The 21,646-nt window shown below is 38.2% G+C and overlaps 1 protein-coding gene across 1 annotated transcript; it reads right to left on the bottom strand.

The window, feature by feature from the left end:
* Positions 1-524: 524 nt before the first annotated feature.
* On the bottom strand, positions 525-21,262 carry CFAP300 (cilia and flagella associated protein 300). The gene is made up of 7 exons (XM_058800361.1): positions 21,051-21,262; positions 20,540-20,621; positions 18,900-18,972; positions 13,434-13,600; positions 11,044-11,216; positions 5,703-5,769; positions 525-745 (listed from the first exon to the last, which is right to left on the bottom strand). Exons 1-7 carry the CDS (start codon positions 21,158-21,160, stop codon positions 614-616), a joined length of 804 nt encoding a protein of 267 aa, XP_058656344.1. The 5' UTR covers positions 21,161-21,262; the 3' UTR covers positions 525-613.
* Positions 21,263-21,646: the final 384 nt, after the last annotated feature.

The raw sequence follows: 21,646 nt of genomic DNA, 5'->3' as shown, positions 1-21,646 counted from the left end.
CGGGGCGCTGCGCGGCCCCCCCGGACCCCGCTCCGCCCGCGGGCCCGGCCCGGCCCGCACCGCCCCCCGCTCCGCGCCCGCCCGCGCCTCTCCCGCCCGCTGCCGCCAACCACAACTTTTTTTTCTCCCTAACTTCTATCCCAACTTCCAGGAGGCCGCTCCGCGAGGGGGTGGGGTGGGGAGGGGCGGCCGCGCTTCCCTGCCCCCGGCCCGGAGGGAGCATGGGCCCGGGACCCCTGCCGCCCGTCCCCTCCCGCGCTTTCTCCCGGTTCCGCAGAGCTTTCACCGACTGCAGAGCCTCCCTTGCAGTTACGCGTCGCGGGTCTGTAAAGCTGGTTCATAAAAATGACGAGACCTCTAGAGAAATAGTTTTTATTAGATAAAACGGGTGAGGGAATGGGGGAAAAGGCCAAGAAAACAGCTTCAAGAACTATAAATACCGGAAAACTTTTGTCACTAACCACATAGTAACATCTGAGTGAATGGGAAGCACTTCCAAGCACGTCATCAAGGAGCTGAACTTTCCTCGTCAGAAAACTATGCAATGTATACCTGAACCCAACAGAAAGAAGGCAACCTCCATTATAAAACTGGGGACCAGACGGGTTTATAACTAGTTTGTAAATAGGCTTCCACCAAAACAGTGATACAGAATATTCACGTGTCGCTTGCAGGGATCCACAATCAAGTAGGCAAAAGTCTGTTGGTGGCTTTTGCTTGAAGGGTAACACAGGCCATTAGCATCCTGAAAGGAAGAAAAAAAAACCAAAACAGTATTAGGGACAATAGGGATATCTGTAAAAGAATTAATAAAATCTGAAGCTAATAATTTTGTTCCAGTTGTAACTGTTCATTGCACAGCAAAATAGAACAAATACACTGCAGTTTATTTAAATGGTATATGTCCTTATGAGGATCCCAACACTACAAAATACACAGTAATTCTGGCTGGATGTATCAAATAATCTTGAGGTAAATGTAATATTAATATAAAATGTAAAATTAAACATGTAATCATGTGTTTACACAATTAGAGCCTAAAATACAAATGATTAAATATACAACAGCCCATCATGTTTCCTTTGAAAGAGAAAAATAATCACTTACTCTATATTAATACATAAAGCTGTTCCATCCATAATTTTTTTTTCACTTAACATTTGCTAATGCATCTGTTCAAGTTGCAATATTTGCATTTAAGCAAAATGCTTATTACAGATCACATTAACAACTTTGGACTATTATTGGAAACATTTTGTGTGCCACTTCTCAGAAAGGGTTTGAAGGGATTCTGGACACCTAGCTGCAAAATCCTGGTTCTGAAAAAAATACATTAAGCTGACAATCAGCAGGGGAACTGGGCTCTTCACGTTAACATCCTACGTGTGCACATGTCAATAAAAGCTTCAGTGTTGACAGAGCAGCACAGCTGGACACACTTCAAATCCAGTAGGGATCCAGAAACTAGAGGGAGGGCTTTTTAAAGCGTTGGGTTTTTTAATTTAGTTGGGTTTTTTTATTTAGTCAGCGTGGTAATTGAACACGTGAAAGACCAATAAATACATAGCTGACACTTCTTTTCTTTTAAAACATGTAACAGTTTCCTCCTGCTCCCCAACAGCTTTGTACAATAGTTGAAGAGATGTGGGTTCTGTTACACTTTTCCTGCTGGAGGAAAATTGCTACATTGCATATATTCATTTTCTCCGGGAAAATTTTAAACTCACAGACTACAGACTATTCCGGATTTCACATCTCTTGCATTCTTCTGTTGAAGCTGTCTTCCTTTGCATAAAATAATAATGGTCCATAATTTTTGGACCAAGGAAACATGAAAACTGTAACTCAGTGGTTAAGTCAGTCAGCTGAGAAGGAAAAGAGCTGGGTCCCCATTTCTGCACCAAGGACCATTTATGAATTTTATCCTTTAGCTTTTACTGGCACCCCATTTTCTCCTGCTGTTTTGAAGGGAATGAATCCATTATTAGATGTTCTAGTGTCTTCCTTTGAGGGATTACTCAAACCCCTAAATCTTAAATTAAGCTAAGCACCTCATAAAAGTACTGTTTTAGACAGGTAGAGATTTGATAACGTTTATTCCCAGAATTTTCCAATGGTAGTCAAATGCCACAAGCTAGAAATAGCATTCTATTTTTAAGCAGCACAGCATACAAGCTCTGCGGCTCCAATTGTAGGATACCTAGCTTTCTTCAGGTGTTTTCTAAGGATACACGTGTAACAAACACTGGATTCTCAACTGCAGTAAGGAGAGCAAATTTTGAGATTTTATAGTGCTCAGCATCAAAAGGCCTTTGGAATTTGATCCAAAAATAACCTAAGCTCATGCATGTAACTGAAGAAAAAAAAGTAAAAGACAAAATCAACATCAAGATGTGATTGGTAGTTAAACTCTTTTCCCATTGCTACCAAGGATCCCACTCCTTCAGTCTGTGTGGAATTGATGGATGGCAGTTGAGGTTTTGACTGTTTAGATGCAGTGTAAGCCCACTAAAAATTTGTTCAACAACTCAAGAACAAAAACAATATAAGTTCTGGCAATGAGGCATTTCAAGCAATATACCTAACTTGGTATCAGGAAAATATTCAATATAACCTAATGAAATTAAAAGGTTCTTAATTTTAGTCAGTAAAAGAGGTCATAAAACCCCTAAAATGCTTGAGCATAAAGGCTCTGATATTTACATTCATGCATGTACACAAGTTAAGAATCATACCAATTCCATCTGCAGTGGACTTTGGTTCACACATGCAGGGGGTGTAATGATTGATTTACTGATGTTAGAGTAGGATCATTTTATTTTTTCTTTGTAGCAACACAGCTGATGATTTAAGAATACATATGCATAGCATAAAACAGAAATAAAAATCCTGATGAACATTTTCAAAACTGCATAATGTAATTAACAATTTTTAAAAACACTTATTGAATAAACTTTGCATTATTCTGATTTCTAAAACTGCCACAGTTTGGGTTCAGGTAAAGAAAGTTCTAAAATAACAGTGAGCACTCCAATACTTAAGCTGTAAAAGTATTTCATTATATGCAAAGCTCCAAAGCTCTCAAGGGTATGTGGAGTTCAAGAGAGTACTTTGTCACAAAATCTAAAATTATTTCTCTTGTGATGCCCAGGTCTATCAGGTCTTGACGCTCAAGAGCTCTACAGACATTTTTAAGAAAGACCTCAACAAATTAGAGGGTTGGACAATCACCAACCATATGGAGTTCAACAAAGTGTCAGATTCTGCACCTGGGATGGGGCAGCCCTGGATGTACAGACAGACTGAGGAATGAGATGCTGCAGAGAGGGACGTTGGGGTCCTGGTCTGTGGCAAGTTGAACGTGAGCCAGCAGTGCCCTGGCAGCCAGGAGGGCCAACCCTGTCCTGGGGGCATCAGGCACAGCACGGCCAGCTGGGCAAGGGAGGGGATTGTCCTGCTCTGCTCTGGGCTGGGGCAGCCTCACCTCCAGTGCTGGGGGCAGTTCTGGGTGCCACCACATTAAAAAAAACATTAAACTATGGGAGAGTGTCCAAAGGAGGGCAATGATGATGGTGAAGGGCCTTCAGGGGAAACCGTATGAAGAGTGGCTGAGGTCCCTTGGTCTCTTCAGCCTGGAGGAGACTGAGGGGAGACCTCACTGCACTCTGCAGCTTCCTTGTAAGGGAAAGAGGAGGGGCAGGCACTGATCTCTGCTCTGTGGTGCCCAGGGACAGGACCAGAGGCAACAGCACGAAGATGAGTCAGGGGAGGTTTAGGTTGGATAGCAGGAAAAGGTTCTTCACCCAGAGGCACTGGAACAGGCTCCCCAGGGAAGTGGCCACAGCACCAGCCTGACAGAGGTCAAGAAATGTTTGGACAACACTCTCAGGCACATGGTGTGACTCCTGGGGATGGTGTTTGCAGGGCCAGGAGTTGGACTTGAGCAACCTTATGGGTCCCATCTAACTCAGCATATTCTGTGATTGTGTGAACTATAACGTAAAACTTTGAAATATTTACATTTCTAATAGTGTGCTTTTTCAGATACGGTTTTAAAATTGTGTTCAGCCATACAAGTCACTTTTACAAGACCAGCTTTTAAAATTACATTTATTTTAAAAATTATTTATCTATTTACATCAGGCTAGGAGGGTATGTCCTTTCCTTCCAGATACAAGCCAAGAAAACTTGGCTTAAAAACTCTCAGCTCAACATAAGAATTATAATACTCTACAGTTATTTTTCATTTGATAAATGAAACTAACTCCACTGCAGAAATGTAGTTATTCCTTAAGAGAAACTTTTCATCACAAACATAAGACATTTGTGCTCCAGTAGGTGTTGTTCCTGTAAGTGCCATGTGGAGTGGAGTAGTTTTGATTGACATAACCATCAAAAAGTCTAGACACACTGTTTAAGCCTTTCTGTTTTCCGACAGAAAATTCTTCAGCATGTTCTTTAATAGAAACTGTAATTTCAGAGTTCTTCTTCACCCCACAAATTTTCAGAATGTGCAGTAATGCCCAGTTTTCCTCCAAGGATACAAGGAGGATAGCCTGCTCTGCATTAACACTGGATCTTCTTTTGTCTATCTATTTTGTTTACAAAATTTGCTGAAGTTTGGTTGGGGTTTTGTTTGTTTGTTGTTGTTTTCTTTGTAGTACTGATGATATTTAATGTATGGCCAACATAGTTAGGGGGGTTCTTTAATGTCCATCTGCCTAAACACAGAAACCTGCAAAGTTCCCATCAATGCATTTGATTTAGAGATGTGAAAGGAACAGTAATAACAGGAGAACATCCAGTTACCAGGGTTTTGCCTTTTTATTTTTATTACAGTTTGCAACCTAGCAGAAAGATAAATTTTGATACACCCATAAAGTGTTTATTTTCAAAAGCCTTTTATGAATCATACATAGTACTTAAAAGATGATGACCAACAGATGAACAACTGGGCTATTGGCAACCTGCAGGGAAGTTTGTGCACTCTGAAATGACATCAGCTACTGCTGTTGAAAGTCAGTACATTATCTGACATTTAATTATCACATATTCTGGTTATTCAAGAAGAATTTGAAGTAGTTCATCCTACTCTAACAACTTAATTGACAGATATGCTGAATCTAGTAAACGTGCCAGTTCTCAAACTTATCTTGATGGTAAATGTATGATTTTGCAAGGGAAACAGATAGGAATGAGACTTGACAAGGGAGGGGAAAAGAGGTTAGGAGTCATCCCACTACACCAGCCTTTTTGTATACTAAACTTCCTTGCAGTCTTTACAGAACCAGATACAATACAAGCTATTCATAAAGCTCTAGCATAATTTCAAAAAACAGAACCATAGGAAGTCAAGAGTGCATCCTTGATCCTTACTGTTAACTCAAGTTTTATTATTATCTATAATTTTTTCCATTAACTAGTTTTTGGATGACTATTATGACTTCCACTGTAATCCAGTAAACCTATTTTTAGTGAGCTACCAAATAAAACTTTAGCTGGTGGTTACTAATGAACACTTAGAAAAGAGGATGAGAAACAGGATGAGATCAGAGAAAGAGTTCACAAATAAAGAAGTGACAACTATGGGAAAATAAGCCATTGCAATGGAATATTATATTTTCTTTGTGTAAAAGTACATTAATTATATTCATGTTATGTATATTACTGTAAAATCCCATATAAAAATTATCAATACTTACATATGCAGACACTCTGAAGACTGTAGAAATAATACGTATTTCTTTTGTTTCAGGGTTCTTTTGAACGCTGAAATTCAGGGGTATAATACATACTTATTAGATATCATAAGTACTGATAATTAGACTCTTTAATTTAGTAAATTCATTCTAAACATATACACTGTATCCTTGCTCAAATTTTATGAAGGTCAAATTTATAGCTAAAATTCAACTGAGCATGAAAAGTTATGTGGTCATTGTTAGTTAACATGCTTATTATGACATTTTGCTGAAAAATATTGCATATATCTAGTAATCTGACCTGGTTTCACTGTTCTCAGCTACTAAATCACAGCAATATTACCCAGACCTAGATGATTCCAAATACAGAGTTTTCATTTTGATAGATATGAAAAATTATGCAGCTAAACATTTCATAAAAATCTTTTCATATATTCTTTGAGAAAGGAACCTGCAAAGTGAAATGCATCTTAATACAGACTACAAGAAATAGCAGCAGTACTAGTGAAGAAATACATTCTTTAGCTCATTTTAATTTGTATATAATTATAGTTTAGGTTTATTTTTTCTCCTTTGGAATTTTGTATATGTAGTCAGCTATGCAACTTGGGATGGGATTATTTCTAGACTGTTGTGAAGATTGCCATTTCTTTCATCATATTTACTAATAACACTGAATATTATTGCAAAGAATCCAGGCATCTCAACCTATCTAAAGTATTTTAATATATCATTTTTCCTCAAGTCTGCTTTAAGTGATTCTTACATTTCTTCAGAAATTAGATAATGCAACTGCTATTAATTTATCTAATGTTGCGGATTCCCACTTACTTTAACTCACTGTGGAACAGCTGAGGCTTAAAACTTCCATACTTACATGCTTCCAAGAAATACGTATCTCAAAACCTGCCGTGTCACAAATAGGTTCCACTCCCAAGAAAGGTCCCAGTATAGACAAGTTACAAGAGGATGTGTGAAATACAGCACAGCTGAACACCACACCAGGTCCAAGCTGTGACAGCAGTCCCCTGTTATCAGTGCTTTGGCAAAGCTTCTTTTTGTAAGAACAAAGGAGCCCCAAATCAACCAACAGCACCTTTGTGGATTCAATCTCTGCAGCCAATAAAAGAGATTGACTCTCCAATTAACTGATTTCATCTGTAGAGTAATGACACAGTCGTGTTTGACCCTATACTGTGAGGCTGATCTTCCCTGTGGTCAGTCAGTAATGAGGCTTTCTCAGAACTTTTGTTGCATCTGACATGTTGACATACTCAATGGTGGATGAAGACAGCATTGCTGAAATCAGTAGTAACCCCAGTTGTGTGCCTTCCCACCCCTCCAGAGATGATTGCCTTCCCAGCAGGACAGCTCAGCTACCTCATGACTCAGCTTCTGAACCACTGCAGTTCACAGACCAGTGCATTAAGCCAAACTAACCCAGATGTCACTTTATGCTGACACACCAGGCTGTAACTGCAGCAGTTCAGAAACTCTTCAACCATCTCTGTGGAAAGAGTGACAACTTTCAGAACAAGACATAGAGGATTAGTGGCATTATTGCGTTCTACCATACATCACCACCCCCAAAAGCAACAGTTGTATTTAAGTTACTCTGTCTTCAGATTCTTCTGTCAGAAAACTATGCTATCAATTTCTGTTCTCTTAATTTTCATGTTTTATATATATATATTTAGGATACCAAAGTAAGAGTTGAAAAATAATGTCTTCCTATTTATTCCATGACCTTGAGAAATTTTCCCCTTGTAGTTTGTTTCCTGTAAGTAATTTTTCAAAATGTTTATTTTCAGTATTGGTTATTTTTTAAGGCAAAAATTTGTGTCTGTTAAAATCAGATGAGATTCTTCACTTGCTGACTTGAAAGACAACCAAGAGGTTGCCTTTGACAAGCTCATTTGCTCTATCTCTTTATTTCCCCCTGAAAGGTTTTAGAAAAAAACTATCTCGTCCTTTTGAAGAGGATAGTATTTCCTTAAAAATAATGTTAATAGTCCCATGTTCTTTCAAATTGTTAACTTCTGAACTATTCACTGGACATGGTAGTTCATAATTTTAACGTGCATCTATTCTCTTTTTATGAAAAGCAAACATCCTCATGGTCTCTCTATTCACTTTGGGCTTTATTTATGTCCTAACCTTACTGGCAATATTTTACTAGGCTTTCCAAACAATAAAAGAACAACGTAATGCTTTCACATACATTCATTCATTATGGGGAAAAGGGCATGGAGATGGAGATTAAGAAAGGAGAAGAAAACAATCATTACTACATGCTACAGCAGCTGTCACCATGGAGAGACAGTCAGAAAAATCAGGGGTTAAGTACAGAGGACAAGATTTACCAACAGAGATTCATAGATTATATTTTAATTAACGAGTTTTTGTTATGTAAATATATCCTTTAAATCAAAGTACTACAACAAGGAATAGTGATTTGAAATTATTTAGGTTATACAGGATACAACACTAAACACTAGAATTTTGGATGGATTCAACAGATCACAGACTAATTACCGATGGGATAGTAACAGACTACAAGTTGTGCATTACTTTTCTAGTCAGAATATATCACTCTTTTTGCAAAGAAAAAATGTCTGCCATTTAGTAGCTGTATTTGCAAGTCCCCAGCTTGTAAAATATCTAGAGTTGTTAATTTCAAAAAAATTATTGCATTCTCTCATAATAAAGCAATGTACATAGAAATGCTTTAATAAAATGAAACCTCAAAACTTTTGACACTATTTTGAATGCTACTGCCTTGGAGTTAGAACTCAGGTATAGCCAGGAAAAAAAAGCTGTAATAAAGGTAAGTAGGGAAAAGCTCCTTAACAGGTCTGCTGCTCCCTGCAGTAAAGGTACTTATGTGGAACTCTTCATGCCAAGGCTCTGGCCCATGAGGAATACTGTAACAGGACTAAACAGTGGCAGTTTATACATCCATAAGCTTACTGTTATTGGACTGAATTCATCTGTGGCAGCTAATCTTTCAATGCACATCCTCAGCCAGCAGCTAATGATTATTGAAGTATCCATTTGTTTTTTTACCAAGCTTTCTGATCCCCAAACATAAAAGTTAAACCTTAAGGACAGTACAGCTTACAAATTTTTTAATACTGTGAAGTTTATAATATCACTTTATAAAGAATAGAAAGTGTCCAATGCAACTGTAATCCAAGATACAATGAAAACACACAGAGAGTAGCAGTCTAAAACAAGAATTTAAACAAAACTTGGTATTCAATAGGAATTTGAGGGTGAACTTTTTGGTAAAGAAAATTTAAGAGATTACTACTATAATCAGTAGTCTTTTACTGAAAATAAGAAAGTAATTTTAATTGCTTTATTTTCTGGTGTAATTTGTGCAAGAATGAAGTAACACAGTGGCCAGAAATTAGAAATTAAGTCAAGACTGTCATTAGCGTCCCTATGCAGAGCCTGTCACTGCCTTTTTCTTTCTTAACACAGTGGAAATAAAACAGAACCATAATTTTGGATAAACTGGGAGCAGGGGGAAATTAAACCAAGGAAAAGGCAACTGTGATTCGGAAGGGGGAGGAATGGTCTGAAATGTCAAGATTAAAAGCTTTTCTCATGGGACTGAAAAAGAACTCAATACCAAAGGAGAAAGATAAAAGATTCAGTGAAATGGTAAGTTTTGTTTTCAGCTGGTAACCAGTGCTAACACCAGCTCCTCTGGCACTGAGAGACCAGCAGACATTTACAGGCAACAGAGAGACACATGGTAGACAAATTTGGAAGATCAGTTACATCACTTGAAAACTTGGGGCCAACTGGCAAAAAAAACCCCAAAAAACAAAAAAACCCAAACAGCACAGGAATATACACTTGAAATATTTTCTCCTAAATATTTTATTAAGGACAGAAACCGCACACAAGAGGAAAATACAAAGGGCTAATAGGGAACAGGTTGAGGATACAGAAAAGGTAAACTTTGAAAGCAGGATGAAATTGTGGGAGGATCTTGGCAGAGGCTTTTTTTCTGTTTTAAGTAACAAGAACTATTTCACATCCCTATCAAATTTTACAGCATGAAAAGGAAAAAGAATGGAAAGATGTTTAAGGAGATAGGAAGGTAAAGAAAATGAGTGGCTTAGAACAGAACTTGAACATGTTTAGGATAAAACAACTCCACAGCAAAGGGGAGCAGTAAAGTGAAGGAACTGATTGGATTTGCACTTTGTCCTAGATTAATTCAACAACAGAAGAGCAGAAACAGCTGCAGTCAATGCAGAGTCACCTATGGCCCAGGACTGAAGGAACAAGCAGCTTGATTCAAGTGCAGAATGAACAATATAAAAGAAAAGGGAGGGTAGAGTTAAACACTGATGGATCCTTTTAGGTCAGATGCTGTGCTTCTGAAGAACCCACTTGATTCTCATCTATGTATGAGATGAAAATACCAAAACTACTCATACTAACAAAAATTTTAGTAGTATCTTTTACAATCTTTATATTCCCATTAGCTTAACTAGGAGTGAGTCTGTATAACCAATAACTGCATTCCATTTCCCAGCAACCAGAACATACAAGTTTTGTCAATCAGAGAAGTCAGCATATGGATATATCAGAGCAGGGCAAAAGTTGTGGTTTTAGTCTGAATCTAAACCTCTGATCAATTACTTCTAATCTCAGTGGATAAAAACCCCTCACATAAAGTTCCAAACAATTCCATACACCAAACCTGGTAAAAAAAAAGTGTGTTAGTTCACACTGTCTTAACAGCAAGATTCTGTCACCCTTGGTTTTACACTGTGAGAAGTGTATTTGCAGAACTAGGAAGACCAAAATCCAACTGTATTAAAAAAAAATTAAAAATCAGCAGAGATAAAAATATATGAAACTGAAAGTTTCAGCTAATTATTTCAATTTTTAAATCCTAAATTAAAAGCAGTCTAATTGAAAGTAGCCCAAGATCATACAGGCAAGACTTAATTGTTGATATTTTATCAATGGCAGTGGCAACAGTCTGTTTGCAGTACTATGCCATGTTTTCAGCAGATGATTATGTAAAAAGTCTCTTTAAATTGGGAATGACTTATATTATGTGAATGTCCATAATTGTAATATAAAAAATGTTATTATGTAGGACTGATGGAATTAAAATTGCTTATATTTTTGCCACAGAACTACTGCCATTGTTCCATGGCACTTGGATTGTTGGACACAAATAAGCTTGCAAGTAGATTAAATAACAGCCCCATTTTTGAAGCAATAATGTACAATAAATTTACACAAATCAACACTAAGTGGATATGGATAGTACATGTACACAGTTGTACAAAAAGTGAGTAACACTTACCTCACCAAGTCTTTATAAAAAGCTTTTGTAGTTTCCAAGTATGGGTCAACTGCATCTTCATACTGGCAAAGGGTTCCTCCAATGCAAAAATGCTTAAAAAGACAGAACAGAAATTCCTCACGATCCAGTTGAGTGAATAAGTCATAATGGCCCGAATCCTCCAGAAGCAAGACCTTGTGGAATAAGGAAAAAACAAGGAAGTCAAATTGATAAAAATTTATTTAAGATTCAGTTTATAAATAATGCAGCTAGTATGGTGTATGGTACACAGAAGTTATGTCCATGTAAAATATATGAATGAGGGACGGAAATACATATTTCCAAATCCTTCTTCCATTGATGCAATTTGGTTCAAAATTCTTACATATAATATAAAGCAGAATCACTGTCAGATTTATGCCCAAAAGACATAAAGGAATATTTTTCAAGTCTTGTTATTTCACTGGTTAATTATCTGTCATGCTAGTGAAACAAGCAATCTGAAAATAATCTACCTATATTTGATATGTCAATTGCTGTTAATCAATGGGGTAACAGTTTTTGGTAACATTTGCTTTTTCATTTTTAAATTGACACAGTTATTTCACATTTGTAAAGGAATTCTAGGACCTCCCAGAGGAGATCACTCAAACTCCCATCATTCTTTACTGCCGACTACAGCGAGCCCTGATCTGTAGCCTGGATTAGCCAGCCGTGCATCCAGCTGCTCCATGTGTGTCACCTGCCTTTTGCTGAGATATTATGTGAGCACAGACCACTTGCTAGATTGGTGTCAACACTGGTTCGTGTAAATGTGGACAGGAATTGGAACTCACAACGGCTATAAGACATTTTGAGTCATGTCAGCCAAACTGCAGATGCCAGCCCAGGCAAAGTGGTCAAATTCAGACATGAGTCCACTGTTCTCTGGCCCTCTTTATAACAAAACTACACAACCTGAGTAAAAAGGGGTCAGGGCAACAACTGTTCTGGATGGCCACCTCATACATATCCCAACCTCCTTGGCTGAAGCAAGAGAAGACATGGCAGGTAGGAAAGAAACATGGAGTCTTGCAGCCAAGGGCTACCCTCTGACACCAGGAGACAGTTTGGTGCCCCCTACAGTTTTCTGTCCTAAAGCCCTGACTAATTAATTTGAAATTTTAAGCCATTCCTGGATTTTGAGTCATTCTTTCTGCTCTCTTAGTTCTTAGGAGTACGAATCACCTTTGTTTCAAACCAATGTTAAACCCTCAACTTGCAAATGCTGACACACACATCACTTCCACAGGAAGGAAACTGGGAAGACACCGAAACCCCAACAATCTCTAATTGTAAATATTGCCTCTAACCCTCCTACATACAATACATTTTATTTTCAGAAAACATTTCACATGTACACAACTTATAGATAAATACACAGTATTTTGAACTGCTAGGCTACAAACTACGTCTGAAATTCAAACATGAGCTTGAGTTCTCACCTTTTCCCAGAACTTTACAAGACAGACCAGTATTTCAGGCCACATCCTGTAACCAGTGTCACTGGTTCAAATACATTGCCTTCAAAGGATTTGCCAAGTGCAAATGAGTGCAACTCTATAATTATTTAGTACTTATGTTGATTATATATACAAGGAAGAGCAAAATCCAGTTCTCCCACACTATGCTTTGCTAATGCTACACAAACATAAGTTTAAAAAAATGGTTTTAGCTTATGAAGTCAAAAGAAACACAGTAAAGACATACATTGATTAAAAGGGTGCCACTGTTAGAGATTCTTTTTCAGATAATCTGCTTTCTGACACTTCCACTAGAGTATAACAAACAGTTTCACATTGCAGGCCTGTTCAGGAGTTGTATTTAGTAATTTTCCAGTATTATACTGAAAAACTTCCTCTTCCATAGTTCCTTTTGCTTTGGAGAAAATGTATTAAGATGGCTTTCTTTAAATGCCTTCAGATATGATATGATCAGCATTCCTGTCCAAGAAGGCTTCAGGATGTAGCTATTGAATACATTCAATTTCATCCACTACCTGGAAGGCTGGGTGAACCTACAGCTCTGAGTATCACAGCATCTTCTTTTGGACCCAACCCTTTGTTTCCCCCTCCTAAGCAAATGAGCAGCTGCATTTCCCCACACACCCCCCAGCACTGACTGCCTGAGACACAGGTGGGTAGAAGAAGGCTTTATCTTTTTCTTCCACCCAAAAATGAAAGAGGGCTCACCTGGAAAATAAATTATTGCTTTTACATACTCAGGCAATGTAGTGCCTCAGTTGTTTGCAAACCATGGCTACTGATGCCTGGCTTTACCACTGTCAGAAAAAAAACAGCCTGAAAAATGTGTCCTTATAGCACCTAACAGAGTAGCAAAACTTATAATAAAATATTCATTACTATACTGACCTTCCTTAATTCATCAGAGATAAGAATATCATCATAATAATCATCATAACATTTCACAATAGTTCCAGTTTCTCTAACGATTCCTTCAGAGTACAGCCGATCAAAAAATGACATGGAAATCTGTGTACAGGGTACCACTGTAGCTTCAATTTTTGTCACTTTGGAACCTGAAAGATACAGGAAGCTGGTTGCATGTTTCATGTTTTAAAAAAAAACACACATCATGTAAGTATGACTCAGTCACAGAGTCCCTTAAAAAAAACAAAAATAAAAATAAAAGGCATAAAAAGAAGCTGAACAAAGCTAAGAAGGAAATAAGCGTAAAGAAAACATTAAATTCATCTGAATACTACTTTCCATTAAGGCTCATGTGTCTGCTCCCCCTGTTGGTAAATACCATCAACCGAAACTGGGATAGATGGAGCACCGTGTGAACCCTGCATTGCAGTAGATCACACCCTTAGAAAATCATTGCCCAGCTTAAGCCTTAAAGCATAGGAGGACATCTGCCAAATTTGGCACGATGAAGTACGGAAGTCAATAGCTGCTAACAGCACCCCACAAAGTGAAAACCAAAATGAACATGGCCTCAAAGAATTTTTGATTTGTTAAGTATTATATTGAACTTTTTAAAAAGTTATTTTGTAGCCACTGTAGGCTTTATTAGGCAGCTATTTCAGAAGATGAAAGAGGTACTATCAGCACTTCCTGCATGAATCTGGAGTATTACCTCTGTAATCATTAAATGCAGAATATATTTTTCTATCATTTCTTTCCCTCTGCTTGCAGATCATCCAAGGCTGGATCCTGTTGCTCACAGACATCTAGTGCCATTTGTGATGCCTGCCCTACAGTATTTTCCTTAAAGAGTTATCAGTCCATAAGGGCACATATCTTCTCTATATACAGTGGTACATCTACAAATCTGTCTGCATGGTGTTGGATAACTTATGGCATCTCAAACAGCATTAGGCCCCATGTGTAAGAAGCTTTGGACTCAGCCCAGTTCTGTCTGCTCTCTGCAGTCCAAGTGTTCAGCCCAAATGTTAGAACATGTTCTCCACCCATCTCCAGGTCTGCCTGAACAACCTTCAAAGCACTTCTGAACAGGAGAGGGGAGGAGAGCACGAGTGAGCATTCACACAAGGGCTCTGTGTCTCAGCAGAGAGAATATTCACAACACTCCAGCTGTCCATGAGTTTATTCTTATCTCTTCTCCTCTGTAGGTTCCCTCGATGGGAGACTGGCCAGCAACATCACAGTATCTAAAGGCTTTTTACCATACAATTAAAGATAAAATTCAGTGCTGTCCTGACAAACTGACCTAAAGGATCACTAAGCAATACTCTTCAGGAAATGTACAAACTTGCCTCTACGTGACAGTATTTCAGGACCAGAAACATGCCAGAAAGGGATGCATGAACCATGATGCTTTCAAGAGCACCCATCATTTCATTCCAATCCCAATATTTGTAAGCTCAGCATAAAGTAAATTTTCTCTTGCTCACACCTGCAGAAAACCTTGGGATTTCTGCCATATACTATTACATAGAGATTACTTATTCATAGGTTAAGTAGGGCTGGCATTTTAATACCTAAGCCTGGGTAAACTGTACCACCCAACCAATCAATACCAGGGAAAAAAATAAAGTGAAATTATAAATTGAGAGCTTGAAAATATGCCTACTTAAGCTAACATAGTAACAGGAACTTTTAATATTATTTTATTGGACCATTGTGATCTCAAGAAAATCTGTTAAAGACAAAAGCACAGCATTTAATTGCTTGGCTTCCTGTCTACCGACAATGGTTATGAAAAAAGGGCACCTCTTGTTAAAGAATAAAAGGTTTAGTGCCTTCACCTACCTATACAGGTAGTGACTATACAAAATAATCATATTACATAACCAAGAACAAGTCAGAAAATCATGAATTACAGCTTTACAACCTATGCAAAAAGCCCAAACTGATTTCTATTTATTTATTTGTACTTCCTCCCACCTCCTCACTTCCAGTTTCCTCTAGTTCTCCAGCTCCCTTTCACAGGTATTGAATTTTTATTTTATAAGGGATTTATTATGAGACAAATCAGCTTTTATCACATTAACTATTTTAAAATCAACATTAAAACCTGAGTTGACTAACAAACATCAGATGCTAAGTGACTTGAGAAAAATGAAAGATCCAATTACTGAGCTAAAAGTATAGGAAATTTAGATATTTATAGGCTTTCAGTTATAAGGATTTTATTGGTGGAAGGGAAGGAGACTTCTGCTCTGAAAAAAGGTTTTATGAAAACTTTAATATCGAAAAAAAATATCAAGAGCTTTGTAATTTATTCACTAGCTCAGAAAACCAAACTACACATGGAAAAGTTTAAATACACTGGAAGGTCCTACTCTCTATTTGAGAGGTGAGATTTGAAATTCAAAATTTCCTGGACAAGAATGATAGGTTTTAATAACACTATAAAAGTAAGCAGTGAAAAAGGAAGAAGAAATGCCTTGACAACTCTACAAGTGGAAAACAAAGAGCTGAGAAATCCTAAAACAGCTTAAGCTTATTATAACAGCCAGCTCTGGTATATCTATAAAGTGGAATATCTATATAGTGCTCCCAGAATACTTTTAAATTAACACATCACATATCTAGTACGGGGCAGATAAACCCTGGATTTGGTATATTTAGAATTCCTCCAAAATCTAAGAAAATTTTTTATGTCAGAAAAATATCTTGTAACTTACTATTTACAAAACAGTTTATATGTAATGCAAGTTCAGTGCTCAGTATTAAAAAATATGGTATTTCAAAAGTAAAAAGTGTAGGTTGATGACTTATGGCTTCATATGACATCTAAAATTCTTTGCAAATTATAACCTATAATAGTAGCTTAAAGATTGCTGATTTAATATTCCAGATTTTAAAACCCCATTCTAAAGACAGAAGCTGTTGAAGCTTTAAGCACATATGGCAACTCAAGAATCCTTTTTTAGGCAAATCCTAATATTTTATTTGCACAAATAGATGGTAACTGTACCCCTTTGAAGATAAATTTTCAAGTCTTAATTGAGCTTAAGCAGATACAGTCCTGCCTCCCTAAGACTGCTGACAGGTGCAAGGACAGCAATGTATCCATGGAAAAATGACTATTTAGTTCTCATTGCAGCTATTTAAAAAACACAAGACTCAATACATAAATGGGTATGCATCAAATTTGTTCCTTTTGCTGCTTTTATTTTTGAATTATCAGAGTAACAGATGGAATGGTGGCTTAAAGCACATCAGAAATATCCAATACTCTGCCATGCAGCCAGAACAAGGTGAAAAAATGTCCCTATTAGGAAAATTGCCCTACAGGCAAAAAAGTTTGGTGTGAGACTAGGTCATTAAGTATCTTTCTGATCAGAGGAAGCAGACTAGAGAATATCCTTGTGTATCATTTACCTAAAATGTTTTATTTCAAGCAATGTTGAAGCTGAAGTCCTTGAAACAATGTATTATTATGGAATTCTACCAGGACAAAAAATGTAAGTAAAAAGGTGAGAGCAGACTACAGCCTTAAAAAGAAAAAAATTATTATGAAAAAAAGCATTACTGTAATGTTTTATTAATTTCCTTTATAATGCTGACATCTTTCTGCAGGTCCATAAATACTTTCTGCCCAGTCTCATGGAGGGCAGGAGTAGGGAATTTTCTGTGGATCTATCTAAACCCCCCTATATTATGCATTCAAATTATCTCCCCCATTAAAAACAAACAAACAAACAAACAAACAAACAAACAAAAAAACCCCCAACATTTTTGTTTGTAACAGAATAAATGTAGTATTTGAATCAATGTAGACTATGTATTTTCTTCAGATTTTCCAAAGGGCAAAATAAGCAAGTTTCCAGTATTTTTTACCAACAGATATGTTGCTTTAAAGTTACCCCACAGTGATAAGCAAACGGTATATTCGGATTAACGTATCAGTGAGCCCGAAGAAGAAAATACTAGATGATCATTTTTACCTCCTCCCACTCACAGCTAATTCTTACTATATTTTCAAAAAATGCACATGAAGACTAAGTATAGAAAAATGTGCCAACATTCCTCACCAAAAATAGGCAAAAAATGGGAAGATGAAATTTTAAGAGCAAACAGGGTATACCAGCTGTTCAGGATTTAGAAAGGGAACCCTTCCAGTCCTTGGGACAAAATGCTTCACTTCTGTGCGGAGGAAGATTGAGCAGAACCAAGAGTTAAGCTGGGTTACTTGGCAAGAGACCCTCCACTCTTAACACAAGGTATGTAACCTGCTGACCTCCACTACAGGGACTGTCAAGTTGCAGACTAGACAGATAGCCTAAAACAAATCCTGTCTAAAGCAAGAAAAGGTTTACTACTGGCTTAAAATACATCTATTTTCTTTCTGCTTGCCAGAGAAAGAGGTACCTGAAGGGGTACTTGACAGATTTTTTGCATTTTATATATATTTCAATTGTTTTAACAGTTGGGTGAAGTGTTTGGAAAATCTATTTTTGCTGACAAAAAAGTGGCAATGCCTAGAGTCATTGTATATAGTGGGAAAAACCTATGCCAATTCCAGAGAGCTGAAATGGAAAAGTAAGAAAATTCCCAAAGCTCTGTTAAATATTTACACACAGTGATATTTGTAGACAAACCAAAAGAAATGAGGGATTCCCACTACCCTCCTCTAAGATACTCCTATTAGGGAAAATCACTTTGGCAATATCAGAGATCACATTATGCATAAAACACCATTACATTATCACATGAAATTGCCATGAATTTTTGTGTGCAATTTCAAAGTGGAGCCACAAATTTGCTGTTTGCTTTTGGCCTTCCTGCTTTAGTGTTTCATCTGCATCTCCAGACCTAATGGAGTGTGTCCAGAAGTTTCTGATTTGGCAACAAAGTTGAAGTGACCCTCACGGCATGGCTGCCAGCAGAGCAACCTGTCTCATGGGGCTCTTCTGTGCCTCCATCAATCACCACAGCTGTACAGAGGGCAGATTTACACGAGCTCAGGGTGTGCTCTACCAATCCTCTGCTCTCAACTTTTATTTGTAACAGAGCAATCATCTCAGACCTGTCCCAAGTCAGGCTGCAACTCTGCCCTTATGTTATCTGCATAAGGTACTATTGTAATTCCACAAATAATGCAGTTGTGTCTGGATACATGATCAGGTCAACTGGATGCTACAAACCCATTTATAAACAGCTTCAGGTGCTTGATTTATGGAACGATCCAGGGGTCAAAAGAAAAAAAGGCATAAAAGGTGACAATTCAGTTATTTTATTCTAGAAGTAGAATCTCTCCCTATTACTTAGTAAAAGAAATAATTCTTTAAGATATTTCAACTAGCTGAAAGCACACATGTATGAACTGTCATTGTGGTAAATTAGAGCAAAATCATTAAAATACAGACTTTTTTATTTAAGATGCATTTATTCTAAATTTACCCAATGTAGTCCATTGTCCTGAAGCTGACAGCAACTTTAAACTGGAGTTCACACTTTGATCATTAAAAAATGCCTGTAATATTCAAATAAGAGAATACAAGTTAATGAAATGAAACAGAAAATCATCATTCATAATGCCTTGGATACTTTCAATACAAATTATAAGGCTCCAATTAGTAAGTAGATCCCATATGATCTACCAGTTTGTGTACTAAGTATCACACCACCAAATCTATCAGTTTGTAACTCAGTGTAGCCAGTGTCTTTTATACATAGAAGATCTCTTCAGGCGCATATTTTTATATGTAGTATTACATTTTTATAATAAAACATTTTTAGTCCAAGAACACACAAAAATGTATGAAATTCATGGAGGTACAGAAAACTGAGGATGAATGTTTTATCTCTGCATACAATGTCATTGAAGTTAAAAATGAAATGCCAAGTATGATTTTAAAATTTACTCTTTTTAAATAAATTTGAAGCTTGGAGAAATGTACAGATACACAAAAATTATTAAACTGATACAGAGTAAGATCTGAAGATTTCAACTTATTGATTTATCAATTAAAAGAAGGAGACATCCATAGTAATGTTGATAGCTGACAAGTTTCCATGAATAGGTAAACCAACTAAGAAAACCCCCACTTACAGAGTGAATAATCACTGAAGAAACTGTGAAGAAAATGAAATCATGGATCTTTCAGTTTCTGGATCATTAAATTTCTTTATCCCCCCTCTGGGATACAGAGAGATCAGATATTACATGTAATGGTCCTTTTTTCCCCAATTACTTTACAGCTCTTCAGATTTCATAACTTCACAGCAATATCTTTACATTTTTAATTCAAAAGAGACAAACATCGAGAGGGTAAATGGGTATTCTGTAAACTTCAATAATTTGAAATGTTTATCAGTGGAAGATTAAATAAATATTGGTGTATCTCTGTGTGAATTTCTTTAAGATATAAAGAGGCTGAATTCTTTATCTGGGATAACAATATAAAGCAGACATATAAAATATCAAAGAGTTGTTTTTAAAACAACAGATGTAAAAATCACACAGTTCTTAAAACCACAGGTTCTGTCTGCAAACAGATGAAGAGATTTGACTTAGCAGATGACAGAAATGGAGGACACAAAATCAGCAAGTGATTTGAGTCTCAAAAAGCTGGGAGTTCAAAATTCTAGTATAAAGTAATGGCATTCAATAAATTTCAAAAGTTATATGTCCAGATATGTGGTGCACATGCACATCTAATTGCACTGTGAATTTACTGTGAGAAATTTACTGATAGGTGTAACTGTGTACACTGTTTGAAGTCTCACACTAGGTGGACTTCCCAACAAGAAACCCTGCAGCCAACATCAGCATCCAGTTCAGATTTCCATTCTTGGGAATCCTGAAAGGCTAAATTGTTCCCTCTTAAAGCAGAGTAACATTAGTACAGACTAAAATATTTTTACTGGACAGTACAGTTAACCCACAAATCAGAGACTTGAGCACCACACCTAAATCACCTCCTTTCAAGGAGACAGTGAGCAGGCCAATAGCATTCAACACTGCTAATGTTGAATATAATTTCATGGTGGGGGGGCGGGGGGGAGATCAACTTAAAACACAAAGGATTTAGAACTACCATAAGAAACTCATCCTTTTGATAGGGCTTGAACTGCTGGTCAAAACTGAACGCTTGTGCTGTGATCCGGCCTTGCATGGACCTGAAATGGAAAAATGAGATTAAATATTCTGAAGACATACATAATGCCCTATTCTGACAGATTATACTTTGTTTTTTTTATCCCAATTCTCAGTTACAAGCGCCTCCAACCCTTCATTGGAGGGCTGGGGCTGCGCTGGAGCCCCGCTGCGAAGCTGAAATAGATCTCGGCTCGCTGTGGGAGGCCAGGACACACGCCTCACACCTCAGAAAGCGCAATTTGCCTGCTTGGAAAATACCAAGGGGACTTCAAATTCAGGGGTTGGGGGAACAAATGAAAAAAAAAATTAAAAATGAGAGAAAGAGAGGCGGACCCGCCGCCACCGGAGCGGGCGTCCTGTGGGCGCGGCAATGGCCCCAGCCCTCAGCACGGCCCGCGCGTTCCCCGCCGCCCCCAGACAGAGGCATCCCGCAGCGGGCGCTCCCCCACCATTTGAGGAGCCGGTCCGCGATGTCCCTGTCCTGCAGGCAGGAGAAGGTTTTCTGCGGCAGCGCGCGGAACACGACCTGCCCAGCTCCGCGCCCGCCCTCCGCGGACATCTTGCCGCGGCCCGGCCGTTGCCGCGGAGACGGCGCCGCTCCGGCGCGGAGCCCGGCCCCGCTCGCCAGCGTTCCGCCGCCCGTGAGAGCCGGGGGACTCGGCTGTGCCCCTTCTCTTCGTAGGAAGAGGGACTCGGCTGTCCCCCTTCTCTTCGTTGTTTGCTTACAAAATCCCTTAATTCAAAACCAGCCTTCTCCCCTCTCTCCCCGTCTCTGCCCCAGGAAAACTCAGGCTTGCCCAGCAGGCCGAGGCACGGGCTGCCATTGCGGCCTTCGCCGAGGCCAGCCCAGCGCAGAAGCACCGAAACGAACTTGGGAAAGGCCAAAGTTCTGAATGATGAGCTTCTGGGGAATCAGGGCTGCTGCTTGCTTCCCAGGATGCAAAGCCATTTGGGAACAGCAAAGCCGTGCTTTCAAACTCTTCCCAGCCGAAATTAAAGGAAAGACCATTGTTATTTCAGGAAATTATTTCCTCAAGTCTAGTAA

This window comes from Ammospiza caudacuta, chromosome 2 (genome assembly GCF_027887145.1).
Source record: "Ammospiza caudacuta isolate bAmmCau1 chromosome 2, bAmmCau1.pri, whole genome shotgun sequence".
NCBI lineage: Eukaryota > Metazoa > Chordata > Aves > Passeriformes > Passerellidae > Ammospiza > Ammospiza caudacuta.
The sequence above is the reverse complement of the archived record's forward strand: the minus strand, read 5'-3'. Positions and strand labels throughout refer to the sequence as shown.

Bases quoted from the DNA above. Each gene is read 5' to 3' on its own strand.
- CFAP300 (XM_058800361.1), bottom strand. From the start codon at position 21,160: ATGTCCGCGGAGGGCGGGCGCGGAGCTGGGCAGGTCGTGTTCCGCGCG. The intron at 18,973-20,539 runs GTAGTTCTAAAT...TGAATATTACAG, and splicing joins AAAAGGATGAGTTTCTTATG to GCATTTTTTAATGATCAAAG. The intron at 746-5,702 runs GTAAGTATTGAT...TCTTCCTTTCAG, and splicing joins TCTTCAGAGTGTCTGCATAT to GATGCTAATGGCCTGTGTTA.